This window comes from Anomaloglossus baeobatrachus, chromosome 2, assembly GCF_048569485.1.
Source record: "Anomaloglossus baeobatrachus isolate aAnoBae1 chromosome 2, aAnoBae1.hap1, whole genome shotgun sequence".
In the NCBI taxonomy this organism is placed as follows: domain Eukaryota; kingdom Metazoa; phylum Chordata; class Amphibia; order Anura; family Aromobatidae; genus Anomaloglossus; species Anomaloglossus baeobatrachus.
Window position 1 is genome coordinate 80,244,143 of NC_134354.1, and position 23,787 is coordinate 80,267,929.

A 23,787-nucleotide genomic window follows, 5' to 3' on the forward strand; every position below is an offset into this window, starting at 1 on the left:
TTTAGCATTTCAGAGTGCAGCTGTCTCTTTTTGTGTCATTTTATGTCATGTTCAGTTATGCACCTGTACACATTGCAGTTTTGGGAGTACCGTCAGTCTTTTTCTCTAGATTAATGGCGGTCATGCCTTCTGACTGAGCACCCCTCCTCCACTAGCCACAGGTGATTTTATTCTCTATAGCAGGTTCCTACTCGCCCATGCAGAGGAGGTTATTAAACCCAGAGAGAGGCTTCAGTTCAGAGTTCCCAGTATTACGAGGTATGCCTTGACGTGGTGACTGGGCAGATGTAAAATGTGGCTGTTTTTGTATGCAAAATATCTCAATTTTTCCTAGATTTTCTTTAGCAGTAATGGATGTCTATATTCGTACATTCATGATTTTCATGCTTTAGCATTTCAGAATGCAGCTGTCTCTTTTTTTGTCATTTTGTGTCATGTTTAATTATGCACCTGTTCACATTGCAATTTCGAGAGTGCTGTAAGTCTTTGTCTCTAGATTAATGGGGGTCATACCTTCTGACCATTCACCCCTCCTCCACTAGCCACAGGTGATTTTATTCTCTATAGCAGGTTCCTACTCGCCCATGCACAGGAGGTTATTAAACCCAGAGAGAGGCTTCAGTTTAGAGTAGGTTCCCAGTATTACAAGATATGCCTTACTGGTACTTTTTACTGGTCATAAATCAGCTCAGAAGTGTTCAGGAGGAAGATAAGAATTATAAATTTTCCAGTTACTACAAGCTCCCTGACAGATTCTCAGTTGACCCATTCTGGAGCCAGCAACAGACAAAAGCAGCACGGAAGACAAACAATGAAAAACTTGTAAGAAAATCCAAGTGTAAATATTTTTTTAGCCCAAAGTAGATGTAAAGAATATTGTCTTCTAATGTGTCTCACACTCTCGTGATGCAGTAATGGAACAAATGTTGTAATAATGTATTTGTTCATAAGAAATAAATGAAAATTACAAAAATGAATAATAAGCAATAAGTAGAAATAAAGATATAATAAAGAATATTAATAATATGGTAACAGTAACACTTCAATGTTTCATATCCGAATTTATGGTGAATTTTCTCCTTTTAGACTATTAGCGGTTTTTGGCCACATCGTACCCAGCCCTTAATTGGCCTCCCCTGCCACTTAATGACCTGCCGCCACTTACAGGTCCCATAACAATACATTTGTTATCTTATCACAAGGTAAATATGTTTTCCTGCATCATTGAGGAAATGAATGTTTGTGTTTGCTCTTGTAGGTTTTGTGGATACAATAAATCAGTGCACAGTCCCGATGAAAAAAGACTTCACTTTGGAAATGGTCACTGTAAGTAACGTGATTTATAAGTTCCATTTACCAGCGATTATGTGGGAACAATGCAGACACATTTGTATTCCCTTAGCTGTAGCACTGAGGCATGTGAACCGAGGTAGCACCGTAGCATTACTACATACAGCATATGACACCTATTGGTAGCTCCACTTACTGCAGTGCCATACACGATTATCGGCTGATCACCAATGAGAGTAACAATAATGTGGATTAAAATACACATTAGGGTTCAAAATCAAATATAATTCCAATATAAGGGGTGCCACTGATTCTCTACATATGGGGCTGTGATACACCGTATATTCTCTGCTTGCAGATGTGCCGCCCCCAGTAGACCCCTGATGTCATGGTAGTGGGTCTGAGTGGTGAGGTGGCCTGAGCGGCAGGCTTTGGTGATGAGGGTTAAAAAATAATATTCAAAAGGGAAGAGAAAATTAATAAAATAAATAAACAAAGAGTTTGTGACGCCAGTTGGGATGTTCGGCTTTGGTATGGTCGAGCACTGATGGAGGTCCCCAGGAGTTAGGTGATGGTGCAGAATGCCAGAGGGTTGCCCCCTCTCCCCCTCCCCAACTAGGGCTGGTTCCTGGGGATGTTGGGGTAAGAATGGTTCAGCAGAGAATAAATCAGCCAGAGACAGGACAGGGAGCTTGTACCTTTTACTGAAGCTCTACAGATGGTGTCTGACCTGCCCCGATGGTTTCTCTGCTATAAGGTATTAGTGTATTCCTCCTGCCACTAATTCCCTACCTGGGAATAGGTGTCTTGAAATCTTGGGATTTTCAATACAATTGAACTCTGGATCTTTAATCCCTTCCAGAGAGCAGGTGACTTGAATCCTGAGGGAAAACTGACTATCTCTTCTAGGTGTTTCTAGACTCAAATGTGTCACTGAGCTCCTGGGCAAATTTTACTGCTCCTTATAAAAAGGATAATAGCGGTTTCTCAGTTTGCCGCTGACCTTGAAAGTCCAGGTGGCCTAGGGACTGATCCACTGTCAATTTGTAGCTGGCCCTTCCAGGTTTTAACAGTTACATCAGGACAGGACTGTCTCCATATTACACTCCTCACGTCACCTCACACCAACTTCAACTCCAACTGCCACTCTCTGAATAAGCTCCTCCCCTTTCTCCTTCTAGGGTGCACACACAAGCTTTGTTATCCGCTCAGGTGAACAGCTCCAGTAAGGGAGTATGGGCAAATGAGTGTATATGGTGAACAGCAGAGAAAACCAAATCTCATTAAAGCTGGCAATACATGTTATAGATATTGAAATACACATATAGCTATTATTTGTGGTGATCCAGGCACAGGACGCCCCACAGACATCCACAACTGAAACTGTAGCATAAGTCTTCTTTAGGATACTATTATTTTCATTAACATCTATTAAAGGATTTGAGACATAGCACCTTTAAATAAGTGGACAACCATTGACCGTATATTGACCTGCTCAGTTCTCCCCTGGCTTTGTTAGAGAAGATATCTCCTACAGCCAGGTATCAATCATTAATTAAGGAAGCGCAAATATGGTCTTACCCGGATAAAGATGATTAGATGATTATAAAGGGTAGGAATATTGCTCATCTTATGTGGTTGTGATCATTACCACTGTATAGGCGTAAACCGTCTGCAGCAGACCCATGGTATACAAGAAGCTGAAAACTATAAGGAAGGCACTATTCAAGCATTTTTTTCCCTGCTGGATGGAAATTTTAATCTAAGATCCCTGTCCCCAGTCTTTTACTTGCCCTCAGTGTTTTCAGCTTTCATTGGTGCCTCTCCCATCAGTCTTGCACAGTTTTTGACCTGGTGGCAGTTCCAGTGTCTCACTCTTTAGTGTAAGTCTATGAGAGCCTCATTCTGGCTCTCATAGAGTTGTATTGAGAGCTTATGATATAACTTCTGGCCAGTCACAAGTTGTGAATATGAGATGGCACCAGAGCAGCTCTGAAAAAAAGTGAACATACCGGTGGGTAAGTATAAAAACGGGGGCAGGGACCTTAGATTAAAAACCATCCCAGCACCGAAAAAAGAAAACCACTGAAGTGGTGGCAATATCAAACAAAGCAATTCATCCTGGCATGATTAGAGGGCAGTATGGTGGAAATAACAGTGTTAAGAAACAACCAATCAGTGCATGCACTTCAATATAATAATACAGGAATAATAATTGGGATCCGGAGAGAAAAAAATTGCTCTTTTGGGGTATACCAGATCATGCATTGTAGTTGAGAATACACAGACGTCTTACAGATGTTGCCATTGGTGAACTTTGAACTCAGGACCCAAATGCTGCAAAGTAACAGTGCTAACCACTGAGCGATCATTCTTAGACGATTGATGAACAACAACATGTGATGTAATATGCCCAATATTAACTAAATTATTAAACTGCAACTGGCGGACTACATTTCCCAGATATGAATTTTCCAATATTGCTGACTAATTGGGAGCACTGTACCTCAACTCTACTATTGCTGCAGTAGTTGTGTTGATAGTGTGTCTGTAGAAACCACCACCTTACTTGTGCATGTGTGGCGCCCCTGCGGCTCCAGTCGCCACAGAGTATTGCACCTTATTTTAGGGGCTATATTCGCCTCAGGTAAGGAGGGGGTTAATCACCGGTGTTCCACATTCACACTTTACATACAGCTTAGGAGCCTTCTCACTGGGGAGCTGGACTAGAGTAGGCAGGGGGTTGGCCATCACGAAGCATGGGAATTTCCCGGTCACTAGGACAACCACCTGGGGCGGGTTCCACTTGGGGTAGAAGTAGGAGCAACTTTACACAAACCATAGTCAGTCTACCCAGGACATCGGTTCTGGCAACACGACACCACCACCTTCTTCTTCTTCTTCTTCTTTCCTGGGGCCTAGGCTTTGAGCAGAACACTCAGCCTGGGTTCCTCACTACTGGAGGGGCAACTCTTGCAAAGAACACTAACTAAACACCAGTGGCTTCTTCCAACTTATCCGAGGTCGACAGGGCCCATAACAGCGGTGACCAGTGCTACTGCGGCAGCAACCCGGCTTCTTAAAGAACTGTGAGTAAAGACACCTGGAACTGCACCAGCCGACTCGGACTCTTATTACCGGCGTTGTCGCCCCGCGCCTTGGCGCCCACGTCCACCGCCATTACTACTCCCCTCATCATCCTCCCCGGGGCTGTGTGGAGCGATACCAGTCCGGTTGCTACTAAAGGGTACTTTACACACTGCGACATCGCTAGCGATCTCATTAGCGATGTGAAATTCTAGATCGCAAGTGCAATCGTTCGAGATCGCACATACGTAAAATGACCTATGTGCGATCTCGAAAGATCGCACTTGCGATCTATAATTTCACATCGCTAATGAGATCGCTAGCGATGTCTCAGCGTGTAAAGTACCCTTAACATCAGCTCTGGAGGACGGCGACAGCAGCGGCAGCTATTCCCTGGCCATGTACTGCAGGTGGCGTCACAACATTCCTATCCTCTACCTCATCATCCCCCTTCCATTGGTGTACACCTCGGGGCACGAAATCGGGCAGGCCACCGCGACATCTCAGACCTCGGCACCAGCCTGGTAACAACTACAACAGGTACCCTGGGTGCTACACATGGCTCTGCCACCACAATTGATAAAACCTAACACAAAATCCCACCCTTACATGTTTCACTACTAAAATAGCTTCATCAGGGGTATAAGTGCCTATTGTACCTTATGCACTTCAAAACCCTGTTTTGATTTATTGATTACATGTTATCATTAGCTGTAACATTATAAAATTAATGTGGTTTCAAGTTAAAATGCTCAATGAAGACCATTTTATGTTGCAGTACTGGACCAATTGAGCTTTTTGGGACTCTTGTACCATAATGCAGAACATTTAAGCAATGTTGGATGAATGGCATCTCAGTGTTTATATGGTTAGATCCAGCCATAAGTGATGTTCTATTTTTATATTCAATGTGAGGAGATATTTTAGGTTTTTCTCTTTCTGGTTTTTTAGTAGAGATTATTATGAATTGATGGCCAAAGATAACATTGCTTCTTCTTATCCTTCTCCATAACCATTTGCCAACCCTGTACACGCCATATGCTGCTTGTTATATCTGGAGTTGACAAACAATTGGCTTTTTATGTGTAGAAGAACTTTGCAGATTTAATGCTGTTTCCGTTTTATTGGAGAGCCATGGCAGATTTCCGCCTGTTCGGTAGCCATTTGGTACCAATTCATTGAAGGAAATTACTTTCGAATTATGCTGAACTAGCTGAAGATTTTGTGAAGGCCATAAACAGACGTAAAATGCGGATAAATTGTGTCTCTAGTGAATGGGTAAATGACACCAGGAGGCTGATACAGCTGGATGTGCAAAATGTCTTACTAATTATATTGCAGGAAAGGCAGCAAAGTCCCGATTACCAGATTATGTCATCACATTCTGGCCTCATTGTCTCTTCTGCATCCTCTTTCTGTTTTGAACATTGATTTATTTATCTAAAGCAGTAATTCTAGTTAATTTAAAGGTGATTATTAATTTTAGATATGCAAATTATCTTCAATAAAGAAAAAAAATATCACCGATGCCACCAATTGGAGATAGCAATGCTATAAACGATTACCCCAGCCAAACAAGCATCTATAGATCGATGTTGCGGGTAATGATGAGCGAGTTTCGAAATACTCGGATTTACGATACTCACAACAAGTACTGTCTACTACTCGCATATACATTCCGAATAGCATGTGCAATGCAAGTCACTGGGGAAAAACTCGCAAAGTAATGAGTAACCCGAATGCCGTACTATTCATGCGAGTAGCGAATAGTGCGGCATTCGGGTTACTTGTTACATTGTAAGTACTCCCCATTGACTTGCATTGCACATGCTATTTGGAATGTATACGGGACTATTAGACAGTACTCGTTGCGAGTATCACAAATCCGAGTATTTCCAAATCACTCATCATTTGTTGTGGATTACTTGTCAAGAGGATTTGGCTGACTAAGGGCTTGTGTACTCATTAAGTATTTGGTGCAGAAATGTTTTCACTGTTTCTGAAACTTTTGGCAGGAAAAATGCAGCGTTTTTGATGCATTTTTGAAGCATATTTTTTTCCACTGATTAGTATGAGGGAAATCTGCAGCAAATACACTGATAAAATTGACATGAGACTTCAGGATTCTCATTCACTTTGCTGGGATCAGGAAATTGTGACTAATCTGCCAGAAAAAAAGCACAACAAATCTGTAAGGTATGCACAGGCTCTTAAGGGTGCTTTACACGCTGCGACATTGCTAGCGATTGCTAGTGATGTCGCGAGCGATAGCACCCGCCCCCGTCGTTCATGCGACTTGTGGTGATCCCTGCCGTAGCGAACAATATCACTACGGCCGCGTCACACGCACACACCTGTTCAGCGACGTCGCTGTGGCCGCTGAACAATCCCTCCTTCAAGGAGGAGGTGTGTTCGGCGTCACAGCGGCGTCACTAAACGGCCGCCCATTAGAAGAGGAGGAGAGGAGATGAGCGGCCGGAACATGCCGCCCACCTCCTTCCTTCCTCCTTTCAGGTGGACGCAGGTAGGATGATGTTCATCGTTCCTGCGGTGTCACACACAGCGATGTGTGCTGCCGCAGGAACGACGAACAACCAGCGGAATGAAACACCAACGACATTATGATTAGGAGCGACGTGTCAACGATCAACGTTTTTTGCAGTTTTTGCAATCGTTGATGGTCGCTCCTAGCTGTCACACGCTGCGATGTCGCTAACGACACCGGATGTGCGTCACAAACACCGTGACCCCGACGATATATTGTAAGCGATGTTGCAGCGTGTAAAGGGAGCGTTAGGGTATGTGCACATGTTAAGTAGTTGAATGCTTACATTTCTGCACTACTTTTGCATTACTTAGCAGGAAAAATGCACCTGCAAAATGCACGTTTATGCAGCGCTTTCAATGCGTTTTTGCATACATTTTTAACCTACAATTTTTTGACACCAATGAATGCTATAAAAATAGATAGATAGATCGATGGATAGATAGAGGGATAGATAGATAGATAGAGGGATAGATAGAGGGATAGATAGATGGATAGATAGAGGGATAGATAGATAGATAGATAGATAGATAGACATATAATTGGACAAACCTCCGACATATAATATAATTTCAGCCTCGGGGGCCTAATGGACAGCTTTTATGATTAAATAAATGAAAAAAATAATATGGGGGTCCCCTTATTTTTGATAACCAGCAAAGTTAAAGCAGACAGCTGCGGGCTGGTATTATCAGGCTGAATAGGTCCATGGTTATTGGGTCCTTCCCAGACTAAAAATACCGGCCCCCAGCCACCCCAGAAGGGGCACATCACACTAGATACACCAATTCTAGCACTTCGGTTCTGCTCCTCCCAATTGCATGGTGCGTTGGCAATCGGGGTAATGGTTTTTGAGATTGATGTTGGCTGTGTAGTGTCAGCTGACATCAAGCTCAAGGGTTAATAATAGAGAGGCATTTATCAGACACCCCCATTGCTAACCCAGTAAGTGAAAAGAAAAAAAAACACACAAAAATACTTATTTAAAGAAACACTTCCCTTGCAGTTTTCCTGGTTCACCATTTTATTAAAACAAAAACCCATGCAGGTCCGATGTGTCCAGGAATTCCAATATAGACCACGGAGTCCATAGTCCACAAATGGAAATCTGAAAGACATAAAAAGAGAGAAATAAAAACAAAATGCTGTTTCTCTTTCACCAATTCATTATAAAGCAAAGTTCCCAAGTCCAACGTAGTCCAGCATTTTCCACAACATTACTTGATTATGGTACATAGATCAATGAATTAGGTTCCATAGACTTTGTGCAACAGCCAGTTCCTGCTCATGTTGTGCTCCGTGAGACCCAGCAAATGTGTTGAGCAGTGACGGCAGGAACATCCCCGCTCATCAGAGTGACACACATAACCATTATAATGTATTTCATACACCTGTAGTAAACAATGCAGAATAGTTACCATATGAACGTGGCCCAGGGATCCCTAGGGGCCATTTGACACTCATATTGACACTGAGGCCCAATAGGTTTTTATTAGCTATATAGTATTCGCTGCTGTCAAAAAACACATGCAAAAAAAAAGAAGTAGAAATGCTACAAAAACAACAGCTTTCTGTGTACACTGTACATTGACATAAAGCTGCTAATCAGTGGTGAGGGTGTGGGAGACACAGAACTCCTGCTGATAAAACACTGATTTTATTAAAGCAACAAAACACAGCCCAGTAAGTGACACATAGCTGGAATCAGGGTCTCTACATCATGGTATTCTCAGATTACATAGCAAAAACCTGCAGACAGATTCCATTAATAAGGAGTTTGACAACCTAAATTTACACTTCAAACTAACCACTAGCCTTGTAGGGGATGAATTAACAATACATATTTTTTTAAGTTTTCATATCCATTCCTCCACTGCTATAAAAAAAAAGAACTTAATTGAAATATACAAGCTCGGGTGCTCAGTGCGCTTTTGGCATTGGTAAGTGTCTTGGTGAACATTCTGTCCACTTCTGTATTGATTGACAGCACTGTCCTTGTAGAGGAGTGAGTGTACATCACTCTCTTCTCTCTGCTGACATTGCTGACGACACAGCTACACCCCATTATATTACAGGTTTCATCTGAAATGGAGATACAAATAAGACCAGTGTCAGGAGTACAGATTATATTATGTTTATCAATTTCAGTATTATATTAACAGTACTACAGTTGGCACTGTTATATTACAACTATGATTATTATAACACCATGAGGAGAGATAGTATTTTGGGACAAGGGCTGCATTTTGGATATGATAAACAGAGTATTTAAAGGGGTAGTCCACTACAAAGCATAGTGGCCACATTGATGTATAGCTGAAACAAAAGGCTTTTTCTAAATACTGCTACCCAACTTGTGACCCATTCCCTATTGGTGGACGTAGCTGCGGTTAATAATATAAAAACATAGCGCAACAATATGAGGGTATCCCTGATGAAGGAGATCCGCTGCATCTCCAAAATGCGTTGGAACTTTTTGCCCCTACAGGCTTCCGTAGCCTGCTCCCATTGCTGTGACGTCACACACTCTCTGCACACGTGCTGCCAGGTAACCAGGGAAGCTACCGGCCGGGGGTCCTGGATACCTGTGTCAGTTCATACCGCACACCTTTCCATTCACGTCCGCTGCTATTGTATATTTTCCCTTGTTTTGCCTGGCATCCACGCTCCTCTACAGTTGCTACATACATCGTGGAGCATCTATCAATGCAGGCACCTTGGGGATTTAAATCAGCATGCACGCCGGGAATCCTCCAGCTATGTGGTAAGCTCCGATGGTTGCTCCAGCAAGTCATATTAACCCCTTTTTAACCCCTTCTAGTCTCCCTTAGCATTTTGCACTATTTTGCATTAACTACTGTCCCTGCGGAACAGGGAATACCTTTTCTGGTTTCAACAGTACACTTGCTAATTATCACGGAGCGCTGTAGCATATGTCCTTTGATTACTTTTTCTGTTGTTATTTCTGCCGGTAAATGGCACTATCGCTGTCCGCTCAGTCCCCATAATGTGTCCCCTGGCTGCAGCGACCTCTGATGTCCGGTGATGTAAGGCAACTTCCAGAATTGGAAGTTGACCCGGCATCACTGAGGCGGAACCCAGTCTTCCTGAGTGACGGAATGTAACGCCTGCCTGGATCCACAGACTCAGACGGGCTGTAATGGACAGGCTAGAGGGAAGCCGCTCACCAAGCAGGACCCCCAGAACCCTGAAACCCTTTAACCCCTATACAGGGATTTGGAATTACACAGGGCCCTGGAGATCACTACCTGTAGAAGGCTGCAGTCCGATGAGAGTAGTCGTCAGGCAGGGTCAAACCAGGAATTGCGGAACAGGGACAGAATAGGCAGGCAAAGATGTAATCAGAAACAAGCAGAGGTCAAAACCGGATCGGGCAGCGAGGAACAAAAACAGCAGGCAGGAGGGTAGTCAGGAAACAAGCGATAATCAGCACACGAAATCACAGGACGAAACAGGAGCCAGAATTTTCAGAACTATCTCTGGCAGAGGTCAGCAGACAGGAGGGGAATTAAAAAGGGTGTGGTGTCTTCCCATAAACTGTAGCTGAATTATGGTACCTCAGCTGGGAGACACCCGCCACCTACAGTCATCCAGTGGCACTGCAGATCCCCAGGAAACCCAGACCAGTGGATGAACGGAGCCTGCGCCCACCGGCGCTGCTGGCATCGACTCCTCTCCCATCACCAGCACCATCCACGGCAGGAACATGGCATCACCACAGCCCGGCCACTCAGGGAGACTGGGTCCCGCCTCGGTGATGACAGGTCAACTTCCAATCCCAGAAGTTGATGTGATATCACTGGATATCAGAGGTCACTGCAGCCCCGGTCACATATTGGGAAATGAGCGGAAAGCAATAGCGCCACTCACAGGCGGAATGTTCAACAGAACGTATTTAGAAAAAGCCTTCTGTTTCAGCTTTACATCAATGTGTCCACTATGCTTTGTAGTGGACTACCCCTTTAAGCATTATTATATAAGTACTATTTTAGCTGGAACTATTTTGTAGTATTGTATAGCAATTTTTGGGCATTATATGGCAGCTGATTAACCAAAACCTTGGTCCCTGGGAAAAGTAAGGAAAGACAGAAGAAAAATATACTTTTCTACATAGCAATATGATGACAAAAATATTGAAATAGTATGTTCTTGATGGACCATACCTCTAAAAGCCCCGTTACACGCAACGACATTGCTAACGAGATATTGCTGGGGTTACAGGAATCGTGATGTACATCCGGCGTCGTTAGCGACGTTGTTGCGTGTGACACTTACGAACGGTTGCTAACGATCTCACTTACCTCAAATATCGTTGATCGTTGACACGTCATTCATTTTCCAAATGTCGTTGAACTTCTGGGACGCAGGTTGTTCGTCGTTCCTGAGGCAGCACACATCGCTACATGTGACACCCCGGGAACGAGGAACAACAGCGTTCCTGCGTCCTCCGGCAATGGGGTGGGAGTGTCGATAATGCGGCTGCTCTCCGCCCCTCTGCTTCTATTGGTGGCCCGCTGTGTGATGTCGCTGTGACGCCGCACGACCTCCCCCTTTGAAAAGAGGTTGTTCACTGGCCACAGCGACGTCGTTACTAAGGTATGTGCGTGTGACGCGCACTATCGATATTGTCCGCCATAGGCAGCGATTTTCCCGTGACGTACAAACGACGGGGGCAAGTGAGATCGCTAGCGATGTCGCTACGTGTAAAGCAGCCTTTAGAATTCAATTGTAAAATTGGCGCGTTGACCAGGTATTGGAAGGTGGACGAAGCTTCCCAAACCCAATAATTTTTTTGGTATCCATAAATGATTTCAGTCCATGACTTTTTTTTTTTCATTGTTTTTGTTGTACTGGATCACACCGTCATTCACTAGGTTTTATAAAGTACTACTGACAGCTTACATGATTATGTCACTCCTGAATTGTACTTTTAATGCTAAGATAAACAAGCATTATTTGCACTGTAAGAATTAGAGGTGTTTGAATACTTTAATAGTTTCCTGGCGGCCTTTGTAGGGGTAAATGACTACATCTCACACAATAAGTCTAAAAACTTCTACTTTTTTTCTACTGTTAAAGCTTAAATCCAAGACAGCTTCTGGCAATAAAAAAGGCTTTGGCACAAAAACTGCTTTCTAAGCATCGTTTTATCAAATTTGAAAATCTCATAAAAGAAGTGTTTCCACACTTGTGTAATTTGTCGTGTTTGATAAGGTATTTCTGCTTCAAAGTCATTTGCAAAAGCAAGTATTTTAACACCTGTAATTGTGAACTAAGTACAAGTCATTTTATACATTTAAGATAATCAGATCTTTTATTTATTTTTTTTTTTATAAATTAATAGTACACGTGAACATAAGAATCTTTATATTATTTTGTATTGGAGAAATCCGCTACTTTGGCTCCACAACTGATCATTAATTAAATGTTTGAATTCATAGGTAAAATATGTCTTCAGTGAATATAGTCTTTCCTATTACTGATATAGGAGTTGACAGTTGGTGCTCATAAAGTTCTATGTAGATCATTTCAGGAGAACTTGCAGCATAGTATCAGTGTCTGCTTCTAGCTGTCAAGAAGTATAAGAGGATAACCGGGGACCAGGTCTACTAGAGTGGCCCTAGCTGTCCCTTTTTCCCAGAGGTACTTCTGATGGTGAAGAGGTCTGGACTGCCAGCCTAGCCCTGCTCCTGTCCAGCCCAGCTCTAATAGCCCCTATCTCCCCACCCATGGGGAGGGCCGGGACAGGAGTGGTTAAACCCACACAAATAGACAAATGGAGAAACCAAAACGCAAACTCACAGCAACACACATAGAGGTATTAGACAATATGTGATTAGGAGGAAATAAAGAGCAGGGAGCTAATAGACAGATAACAAGAGAATTCCCTCAACACAAAACTGCACTCTGTAGTTCACAAGCAACTAGATCACAACAGCACATGGATATGTATTGCTTAAAGCAATAATCAGCATAGGAAGTCAGTTTCCACCATCTTAAAAAAGCCCAGGAGAAGCTGTGATAGGTTTCTCAGAACATGTGGTCCTAGAGATTACCAGCAGACTACACTACATTCAACCCGCTCATTAATGAGCACACAGCTGGTCGATGCCAGAGTCGGCATGTGCAACTCAGTAGCCCTAGAGAAACCACAGTGTGGAGTGTCAGTCTGTGGTGTGAATAGCACCAGATACCACCATGACACTTGGTAAGTTTTGAGCCAAATGCTGTGTGACACTAGCTCCTCCTTACTCCCCTCTCCTTAGAGTATTATAAGCACAAATTGTCATTTATGTAATAGGAAAATCTGTATTCAGTGCCTACAGATTTTACCAATGAACTGACAGTGAAAGATCAATCTAGGAGGTGGTAAAAGCAAATTTCTGGAGTAGTATTTATTACAAAGTTGCTTATGTTCATGTATGCTATTGATTTGTGAAATAAAATGAAAATGAAGGTTAGTCTTCAAATCGTATCTTCTGTAGGTGTTCCATGCTAAAACAAAGATTTGAAAATGAAGCACCATGCAAAGTGATAGCAAACTATTTTTTTTCATTGAGCACCACTATCATGCATTGTTTAGATATACATTTATATCTTTATTTATAAAGGTGTGGAAAAAATGCGAAAAAGTAAAAAAAATAAAAATAGAATTGTTTGAGTTTAATTTTATCAATGAACAAAATGCAAAGTAAATAAGCAAAGAGTAATTTAAAAGTTATCAATATGTGGTGCAACCACCCTTTGCAATCAAAGCACCTTCATTTCTTGTAGGTACCTATTTTTGAAGGAACTCTGCAGGGACATTGTTCCAAACATCTTGAAGAAGTAACCACAGATCTGTGGATGTAGATTGTGTAAATCCTTCTGTCTCTTAATGAAATCCCAGACTGATTGTCACAAGTGTGTCACATCCGCAGGTTGCATCTTGTATTGGAGTGAATTTACTTTCTTTTGATGCTGAATGGGTTAAGAACTATTTCACTGCTTGCAGACATTACTCATAGCCTAAAGGGCACTTTACACGCTAGCGAGCGTACCCGCCCCCGTCGGTGGTGCGTCACTGGCAAATCGCTGCCTGTGGTGCACAACTTCGCTTACACCCGTCACACATAGTTACCTGGGCCGGCGAACCGCCTACTTTCTAAGGGGGCGGTTCGTGCGGCGTTACTGCGGCGTCACTAAGCAGCCACCCAATAGAAGCGGAGGGGCGGAGATAAGCGGAACAAACATCCCGCCAACCTGCTTCCTTCCTCATTGCGGGCGGCCGCAGGTAAGGTGATGTTCCTAGTTCCTGCGGTGTCACACGTAGCGATGTGTGCTGCCGCAGGAACAACGAACAACATCGTACCTGCAACAGCAACGATAATTGGGAAAGGAACGACGCATCAACAATCAGGTAAGTAATTTTGATCGTTTACGGTCGTTCGTGAATTTCACACGCAAGAATGTCGCTAACAAGACCGGATGTGCGTCACGAATTCCGTGACCCCAACGACATCTCGTTAGCGATGTCATTGCATGTAAAGCGGCCTTAAGTCACAGCTTCAGCATTTTGTCATCATTGCTGTGAATGTTAGTTATGTCTTGGCTGCTGGGAGGCTCCCTCTGGTGGCCAGGAAGGGTTTGGACAGAGACCAGGTGGGTTGTGCAGTGGGTGTTTCCTTTCCTAACTCTCTGCTTATTTAAGTCCTGGTCTGATTGCAGGCTGTTGCCGGATGTCAGTTGTTCTTTGTATCTCTAGCCTGCTTGATCCTGCTTTACACCACATCTTCCCCAGATAAGTGCTTGCTCTTTATTTATTGTCTGGTTCTTTTGCTTATCTGGGTTTGTCATTTTGCTGTGGTTATTTTCAGTTTATTTGCTTGCAGGGATTTTCCCCCTTAGTGGATTGTTGAGGAACTCCCTGCAGTTCTGTGTGGAGTATAGCTCCTTCGGGTCCATGTGTTTGTGGCTTGTAGAATTTGTTATGATTCTTGTTTTCTGTTTATTGGTATGACAAGGGCACCTGGTATAGGACGGAGTTCAGATCGAGCGATCTGAGGGCCTTTTTGTACTATCAAGAAGTTGGTATTTTGCAGGGTTTTTCTCTGGCAACCATCAGTCCCTTTCCTGTCCTTTCCTATTTTAGTCAGCGGGGGCCTCACCTTTTGCTAATCCTGTCATCTACCTGTGTATTGTGTTTTTCCTATATCACCGCAGTCTTTGAATGTGGGGGGCTTGCTATTCTTGTCTATTTTCTGAGGCAGAGAGTTATTCATCTTTCCTACCTTTCGGATAGTTAGTTCTCCGACTGGGTTCGCGGTGCACAGGATGCTAGTTCACCCCTCGGCTACTTCTAGTTGTGTTGGTTAGTAAGCGGATGGCGGCCAGATTAGTTGCCAATGCTCTTGTCACCTTTTTGCCAATGATTTGTGGTGGTCTTCCATGGTTCCGGATCATAACACATCATGCCCTTCCGCTATATATACCCACTCCTGGTTTTACTCGATGTTGGTGATAGATATTCTCTTTACTGACCATGTTGAAGGAACTCGTTACTGCATAGCTGTCGTGTCATTTCAGTTACAGCTGTAAGTTTCCTGCTGAAGAATGTAGAAATGCATTTTGTTGTATCTTTCTTCACCCATTTGTCTTTCATTCCTAGTGTTGTTGGATTATAGTAGTGAGACTAGTGTCCAGTTGGACAAGAACCTAGTCAGGGTAAGTTCAGGGTCAGTGAGCGCCTAGGCACATGACGGTGCATGGAAGAAAGGTCCTGTCTAGGGAAATTAGGGAGTGCAGGCATCAGCCACAGGTGAGTGTGAGGTGATGACCCCTTTCCCCTCTCCTTATTGCCAGGGCCTTGCTTTACATTTACCCTGGTTTTCCACTGTGTTGCACCTCACGCGGGGTTTTTTTATCACCCCGGTGTGACACTGACTCAATGTTGACATCAAAACTTTCTGGGGCCAAATCATCACTTCCAGGACTCCTTGTTTTTTTTTATGCTGAAGATAGTTCTTAATGGTATTAGTAGTATGTCTAGAGTCTTTATCCTCCTGCAGAATAAATTTGAAGCCAAACAGTCACCTCGTTGATAGTGAGAGCCGCCCCCACGCCTGTAGCAGCCGAGCTGCTCGGGTCCGGACCCGCTGTGTGGCTCGAGGGATCCTCCGGACCCGGGGGTCACGCGGACACGCCAAATGAAAAAGGGGAAAAGGGTAGTTGTACGGGCTTGGCCGTACTCGGTTCGTGACACCACCCACGGTGTGTGGTGAAGTGGGACACCACCGCTGCTGTTGCGGGATACCCGGGGGAGATGTGATGGCAGCTGGATGTTAACCCCTCCGTGGGTAAGGATGGTTGCCCCGGGACCAGTGGTTTGGTGCAAGGGATGGCGATGGCAGGGGCCCGCATGCCCAGACGTAACAGGGGATGTTTGATTACTTATATTCAATAAATCACATGAGTCTTTTGGTAAACCAAAGGTGCAGGTGGCCGGCTGCCGCGGCTGGTTGTACTCGGGTCCCCTACCCGGGCTGGTGGTCGCCGTCTCTTTCCTCTGCACTGTTTTTGTGTTTGTGTAGACTTCTTGGTGGGGAACGCAAGAGTCCGCTCCCGGTGTTTTGTGTACTTGAGAAGCCGTGCCCGCTGACGCTGACCTGTGGGATCTACTGGGACCTAGTGGAGGCCCTATCCCTCTCTGTGGGTGGTTGTCTGCTTTTGGGACTTTGGTTGGGACAGGACCTAAAATCCTGCCCTTAATTGGTTAATTAGCTAGGCCGTTGGTTCTGGTCCTGGCTTCAGGGTCCAAGTACCCCCTCTGTTCACGGTTTCCGGGTCGGTTCTCCGGTGTCGGTACCAGCGGGCTACAACCCTGTCCCGGTCCACCTCGGATCTCCGGCTGCCGTCTTCCCGCCTGCTGACGGAGACCACCATCTGCTACCTAGCCAAGGCACCAGGGCTCCAACCCCGGTGCCTATAAGCTTGAGCTTCTCCTCCTGCTGGAGCTACACCTAGCCCCAGCTTACACTCCTCTCAACTTGAACTTCAGAACTCTACTCTCAAACTGAACTGCCTGTTTTCCCGCCCCAAGCTGTCTAGACCCCTAGGTGGGCATTTCTCATCCGCCTGGTCCGGCCCACTGGTGTGCCTGTCTTGCCCTGAGGGGGGTGGCTAGGGTTTCAGGTCGGCTGTGAGTAAACCTGTGAGGGAAGGTGTTGTGCAGGGACCTACTGTGTGACCACCTGGCCCTCAACAGCATACTGAATTGTCTTTTAGTCTCAAAAACTTGACCCCTTTACTGGTGGATCCTTCTAACTGAAAAAAATAGATTCCTCAAAAAGGACAGAACTTTCCATATTTCCTGCACAGGAAACTTTTAAGTCTTTTTCTTCCTTTTCTCGGCTTCAAGTTTCATATATTAGATAGAAGTCAAGGCTTCATCTTGCTACCAGATGACACGAAGTTCCCCGTAGAATCCGGAAATGTCTAAATGATGAAGTGAGATGATTGACAGGAAGGTTAAAAACAACACAGAAGTCCATCCAGTATTTTACGACTTTACATGATTTGCTTGTGCACTTTTTCCATATCGTTCAAATGCTAAATTCTCAATTAGTGTTTTATTCCCAGAAGTCTTCTTTAAATTTAAAGTACGTTTTCTATTTCCTTGAAGATATATTATCCCTTTTAAGTCAAAGGATGCAAAGTTCATCCTTCAAGGAAGGCCGGCAGACTTGTGCTGTTGAATATTTTAGATTTGCAGCTAATTAATGCTGTCTTTAATATCGGAGCTTCTCAAATACTTGTTCCCCTGATAAAGAAAGTAGTTATTCAGGATCTTCTCACACGAGAGTCGCTGCATTAATTATTCGGACACTTCCCATCTGCTAATGATAGAAGCACCTGTATGGAAGGAAGATGTTCTTGAAATAAGCACTTGTGAGGTCCTTGAGGAGCAGACTTGGGAACATACATCATAAGACTTTGCAAATGTGACGGGTGAAGCATGCTTTATTATATTTTCACTTATTACCTGCCAGGTAGAAAATCAGATATTTCGGGTGCCAGCATTACTGTTATCAATGGCAAAAAAGGAAAATGAGGCAGCATTTCTTAAAGGAAGCCTTCTTATTCACAGATGCCTTTGCTGAATTAAGATATCTTAAAGACTATAGACCCGATTCATCATTGCAATTGCCCCAGGTTTTTTTTTTTTGGGGGGGTGGGGGGCAGGAATAACACTCTCAGCTAGTGACGTTTTGATTTTTCTACAAATTCTTCATGGATTTGGCCATTTTTAAAGTTGCCTTTTGTTTTATCTTTTTTTTTTTTTTAATCAATGTGTCTTTCTTTTAAAGTGAAACTGTCAGGTACAATATGAAATTTCCAAAACCACAAACATTCTGGGTGCATATTAGTGATTCCTGTCTAACTGTCCCTGTATACACAAGCATAAATAAACACATCTTTAGAAAAAGTATTTCTAAAGATCGTTTCTTATATGCTAATGAGGCCAGCGATTAGTCGTAAGGGCGTTACTTCCCTTGGCTAGTTGGCCCACATAGCATGTTAGCACGCCCCTGTGGATGTACTAACATGCTAATTAATGCGTAGCGATGCACACATATCTCACTCTTGATGGCTGCCGGAGGAGGATGGATGTGCGTTGCACATGATTCGGAGTCCGGACCCATTATCTTTCTGAGTTATAAACTTGTGGCCATACTGCTAGTCATCCTGTCCAGTAGCATAACTAATGTTTGATGACCTCGTTGCAAAGTGTGGACCTGGGCTCAAACCGTACACTGACACTTGGGGTACGGGATAATGACACCGATACTCGGTACAGGATAGTATCACTGACACGTGGCTCTTTCCCTCAGCACCCAGGTTTCCCATATTCTGAAATCCCTCTATCAGCACCAAGCCTTCCTAAGTTGTGATATCCATCTTGTCCTCAGCACGCACCTTCCCCATGCTCTGCTATATATCTTTCCCTCAGCACTCAGCTTTCCCATGCTCTGTTATACATCTTTCCCTCAGCACTCAGCTTTCCCATGCTCTGTTATACATCTTTCCGTCAGCACTCAGCTTTCCTATGGTCTGATATACATCTTTCCCTCAGCACACAGCGTTCCCATGATATCAGAGGATGGGAAAGCTAGGTGCTGAAGGAAAGATGTATAGCAGAGCATGGGAAAGCTGAGTGCTGAGGGAAAGATGTATATCAGAGCATGGGAAATCTGCAAGCTGAGGGAAAGAGCCTCTTTCCCTCAGCACAAAACTTTCCCATCCCATGCTTTTATCTTTGTCCCCCTTCATATATAGCTGTCCAAATACTATAATTGGTTCCCACATAGCCTTCCAAATAGTAAAATGGGTCCCACGTAAACCTTCCTATATTAGAATGCACCCCCATAGTCCTCAATGTATTATAATGCAGCCCCCATAGTCCTTCATATTGTATTATGCAGGCTACATACTGTTTAATGCACACCCATAGTCTTCTTATATTATAATGCAGCCCAATATTCCATGTATAAGGTGTTTTTCATGTTGTATTATGCAGCCCCCTAGTCCATATTGTATTATGCAGCCCCATAGTCCATATTGTATCATGCAGCCCATAGTCCATATTGTAATATGCAGCCTCATAGTCCATATTGTAATATGCAGCCCCATAGTCCGTATTGCGAGGGGGGCCCGGTGCCGCCACTGGCACTGGGCCCCCTGACTCACAGGCTCCATAGCGGCTGCGTGGTCTGCCACTGAACAGCGCAGCTCCTTCACTGCAGGGCGGGCGCCTGGCCCGGTCGCAGTGGCGGTCTCTACACCTACGGTCGTTACACCCCTAGTCCTGTCCCAGGACTCATCTCAATTTGACAACTTAGTCCTTCTATCCGTTTTCCTTCATCTTTACTCAGGATCACGCTATCCACTGTCATGCGGCTCTGCTCTCTAGTCAGACCATAGGTTCATTTTTACAGCACGCAGTGCCCTATCTGACCTCCTGACAGGAAACGGTCTCTGTCCCTTCCCTTTAGCCACTCCCATTCTGGGTTATTCCCAAACATTAACCCTAAAGGGGGCTTTACACGCAACGATATCGCTAACGAGATGTCGTTGTGGTTACAGAATTCGTGATGCACATCCGGCCTCGTTAGCGACGTCATTGCGTGTGAAGCAATACTCACCATATCGTTTATCGTTGACACGTTCTAATCTCAAATATCGATGCTGTTGCAGGTACGATGTTGTTCGTCGTTCCTGCGGCAGCACACATCGCTATGTGTGACACCGCAGGAACGAGGAACAACATCGTACCTGCGGCCGCCGCCAATGAGGAAGGAAGGAGGTGGGCGGGATGTTATGGCCGCTCATCTCCGCCCCTCCGCTTCTATTGGGCGGCCGCTTAGTGACACCGCTGTAACCCCGCACGAACCGCCCCCTTAGAAAGGAGGCAGTTCGCCGGCCACAGCGACATTGCTAGGCAGGTAAGTCCGTGTGACAGGTCCGAACGATGTTGTGTGCCACAGGCAGCGATTTGCCCGTGACGCACAACCGACTGGGGTGGGTGCTTTCACCAGCGATATCGCTAGCAATGTCGCTGCGTGTAAAGCAGCCTCAACTCTCCCTACTGTAAGGCAAAATAAAATCTATCACTAATAATGCATGTCACAATACACATTATACACCATAACAATACTCGTCTTCAAGTGGGAATGTGGCAGTGTCTTTTTCTTACATTTACATCCTATGGATGCAAAAATGTCTATTTCTGCATCTTCTTGATACCTTTTAAGACAAAATGTTGTCTTACATGGTGGATGCCAGCCACATAGTCCCTGGTCAAATTGACTTGGTTTTTAACCCTTTTCCTATAAATTATAGACAAAGTCAATTGACATTTCCACAGCTCAATGACTAGTTTGGCTCCTGGGCCTCCAAGGCCACATCTTTGTCTTCCTTTTATGTCACTGCTGTCAGGAGCTTTCACTCTTAGTTCTCATTGACTAATATTAATTCTGTCAGATGTGTAACCGTGCGATTCTCAGTTTATTTACATTTTGTGAATTATGTCAGGCCGACCAGCACAAAGTCAATAAATGCAGTTAAGACGAGCCATCTTTTAAAACAACTGTGGCTTTTTCCCATACTTTAGGCTGAATGAAAAATCACGGCTGGAGCTACAAGCTGCAGCAATATTGAAAATCCCATGACTTCCCTTCAAAGGCCCGGAGAAGTGTTTCACCTCCTCAGCTGCCCCCGTCTGACTAGCACCTCTTACATTTCGTTAGCCCCAGGGCGGATCATGCTGCTAGAAGGAGAGAATAAATGATTGTGTTTGCACAGAATGAGCTGTAGAACAGAGAGGCTTTACACATGTGCATGTGTTTATTATCTGTTATTCATGACAGAACCCATTTACGACATGTGCTGCCCCTAATTATTGGTGCGAAGAGATTACGGCCATTGTGGCCCTGTTTCACCCAGTCTCTGGAGGCAGCGCTCAAAGAAAGCTCCGGCACAATGCGTAAGCTTATTTTCTCCGGTATAATCTCAAAAAGAACGCGGGTGTCAGGGGCACAATATCGGGCCAACTGTTTTTTGGATTTTTTTTGTGATCCTTTGTATGGTACATTTGATGTAATCATTCGCTCTCTTTAATTTGACACACGCTTATCATTTCCTCGTCGAGCGAGAACGCCAAAACCACAACGTTAGAGCCAAGGCTTAGCCCATTATAACATGTTCTGAAATATTTCTGCTACATTAGCTTGTAAGCCATGTACAGTAAATGGAGCATTCAGGGGGGATTTTTTTTTTTGTGTGTGTTATTTTGTAGGTTTTTCAGTGAACCAGCTCTCACTGTATTGTTTTTGTAATGATCTACAATCTACACATTGCTCTCATTAAAAGGAGTCAAGGATTAGATGGATTCCGGTAAAGGCAAGTTTTCTAGAGGCATTTACTATTATTTAGAATGATTTTTCTGATGATAGAGGAAGAGAGGAAGGGATGCCAACCTAACTTTTTTTTTTATTTCTTCTGGACGGCTTATCAAAAAATCACAGACAGACAATATTTTTTACGGACACATAGTAAAACCATAATAAATCAGCATGATTATAAGTGATCCGTGTCTACAGCCCATAATTTTGGAGTGAAGACGGTAAGTGCATTCACTGGAAACTATAAAATAATGATTATCACCGTCAAAATAGTACGTATAAGACGCTTTAGCTAAAAAAAAAAAATCACAGATGCCTTAAATTATGCTTACGGGCAGGGCAAGAAAAGGACCTTGTTTTTACGGACTGTCCTGGAATTTCTGGATGGTTGGCAACACTGGAGATAGATAGATACATACATACAGTTAGGTCCAAAAATATTTGGACAGTGACACAATTTTCGCGAGTTGGGCTCTGCATGCCACCACATTGGATTTGAAATGAAACCTCTACAACAGAATTCAAGTGCAGATTGTAACGTTTAATTTGAAGGTTTGAACAAAAATATCTGATAGAAATTGTAGGAATTGTACACATTTCTTTACAAACACTCCACATTTTAGGAGGTCAAAAGTAATTGGACAAATAAACCAAACCCAAACAAAATATTTTTATTTTCAATATTTTGTTGCGAATCCTTTGGAGGCAATCACTGCCTTAAGTCTGGAACCCATGGACATCACCAAACGCTGGGTTTTCTCCTTCTTAATGCTTTGCCAGGCCTTTACAGCCGCAGCCTTCAGGTCTTGCTTGTTTGTGGGTCTTTCCGTTTTAAGTCTGGATTTGAGCAAGTGAAATGCATGCTCAATTGGGTTAAGATCTGGTGATTGACTTGGCCATTGCAGAATGTTCCACTTTTTTGCACTCATGAACTCCTGGGTAGCTTTGGCTGTATGCTTGGGTTCATTGTCCATCTGTACTATGAAGCGCCGTCCGATCAACTTTGCGGCATTTGGCTGAATCTGGGCTGAAAGTATATCCCGGTACACTTCAGAATTCATCCGGCTACTCTTGTCTGCTGTTATGTCATCAATAAACACAAGTGACCCAGTGCCATTGAAAGCCATGCATGCCCATGCCATCACGTTGCCTCCACCATGTTTTACAGAGGATGTGGTGTGCCTTGGATCATGTGCCGTTCCCTTTCTTCTCCAAACTTTTTTCTTCCCATCATTCTGGTACAGGTTGATCTTTGTCTCATCTGTCCATAGAATACTTTTCCAGAACTGAGCTGGCTTCATGAGGTGTTATTCAGCAAATTTAACTCTGGCCTGTCTATTTTTGGAATTGATGAATGGTTTGCATCTAGATGTGAACCCTTTGTATTTACTTTCATGGAGTCTTCTCTTTACTGTTGACTTAGAGACAGATACACCTACTTCACTGAAAGTATTCTGGACTTCAGTTGATATTGTGAACGGGTTCTTCTTCACCAAAGAAAGTATGCGGCGATCATCCACCACTGTTGTCATCCGTGGACGCCCAGGCCTTTTTGAGTTCCCAAGCTCACCAGTCAATTCCTTTTTTCTCAGAATGTACCCGACTGTTGATTTTGCTACTCCAAGCATGTCTGCTATCTCTCTGATGGATTTTTTCTTTTTTTTCAGCCTCAGGATGTTCTGCTTCACCTCAATTGAGAGTTCCTTGGACCGCATGTTGTCTGGTCACAGCAACAGCTTCCAAATGCAAAACCACACACCTGTAATCAACCCCAGACCTTTTAACTACTTCGTTGATTACAGGTTAACGAGGGAGACGCCTTCAGAGTTAATTGGAGCCCTTAGAGTCCCTTGTCCAATTACTTTTGGTCCCTTGAAAAAGAGGAGGCTATGCATTACAGAGCTA

At 43.9% G+C, this 23,787-nt stretch overlaps 1 protein-coding gene across 2 annotated transcripts in view; it reads left to right on the forward strand.

Moving 5' to 3' along the window:
• EPHA3 (EPH receptor A3) overlaps window positions 1–23,787 on the forward strand; it is a 597,724-nt gene that overhangs the window by 472,154 nt on the left and 101,783 nt on the right. For both annotated transcript variants that reach the window (XM_075335117.1, XM_075335118.1), the window contains exon 9: window positions 1,259–1,326. In XM_075335117.1, coding sequence (XP_075191232.1) covers window positions 1,259–1,326 — 68 coding nt within the window. The remainder of the gene's footprint in view (window positions 1–1,258; window positions 1,327–23,787) is intronic.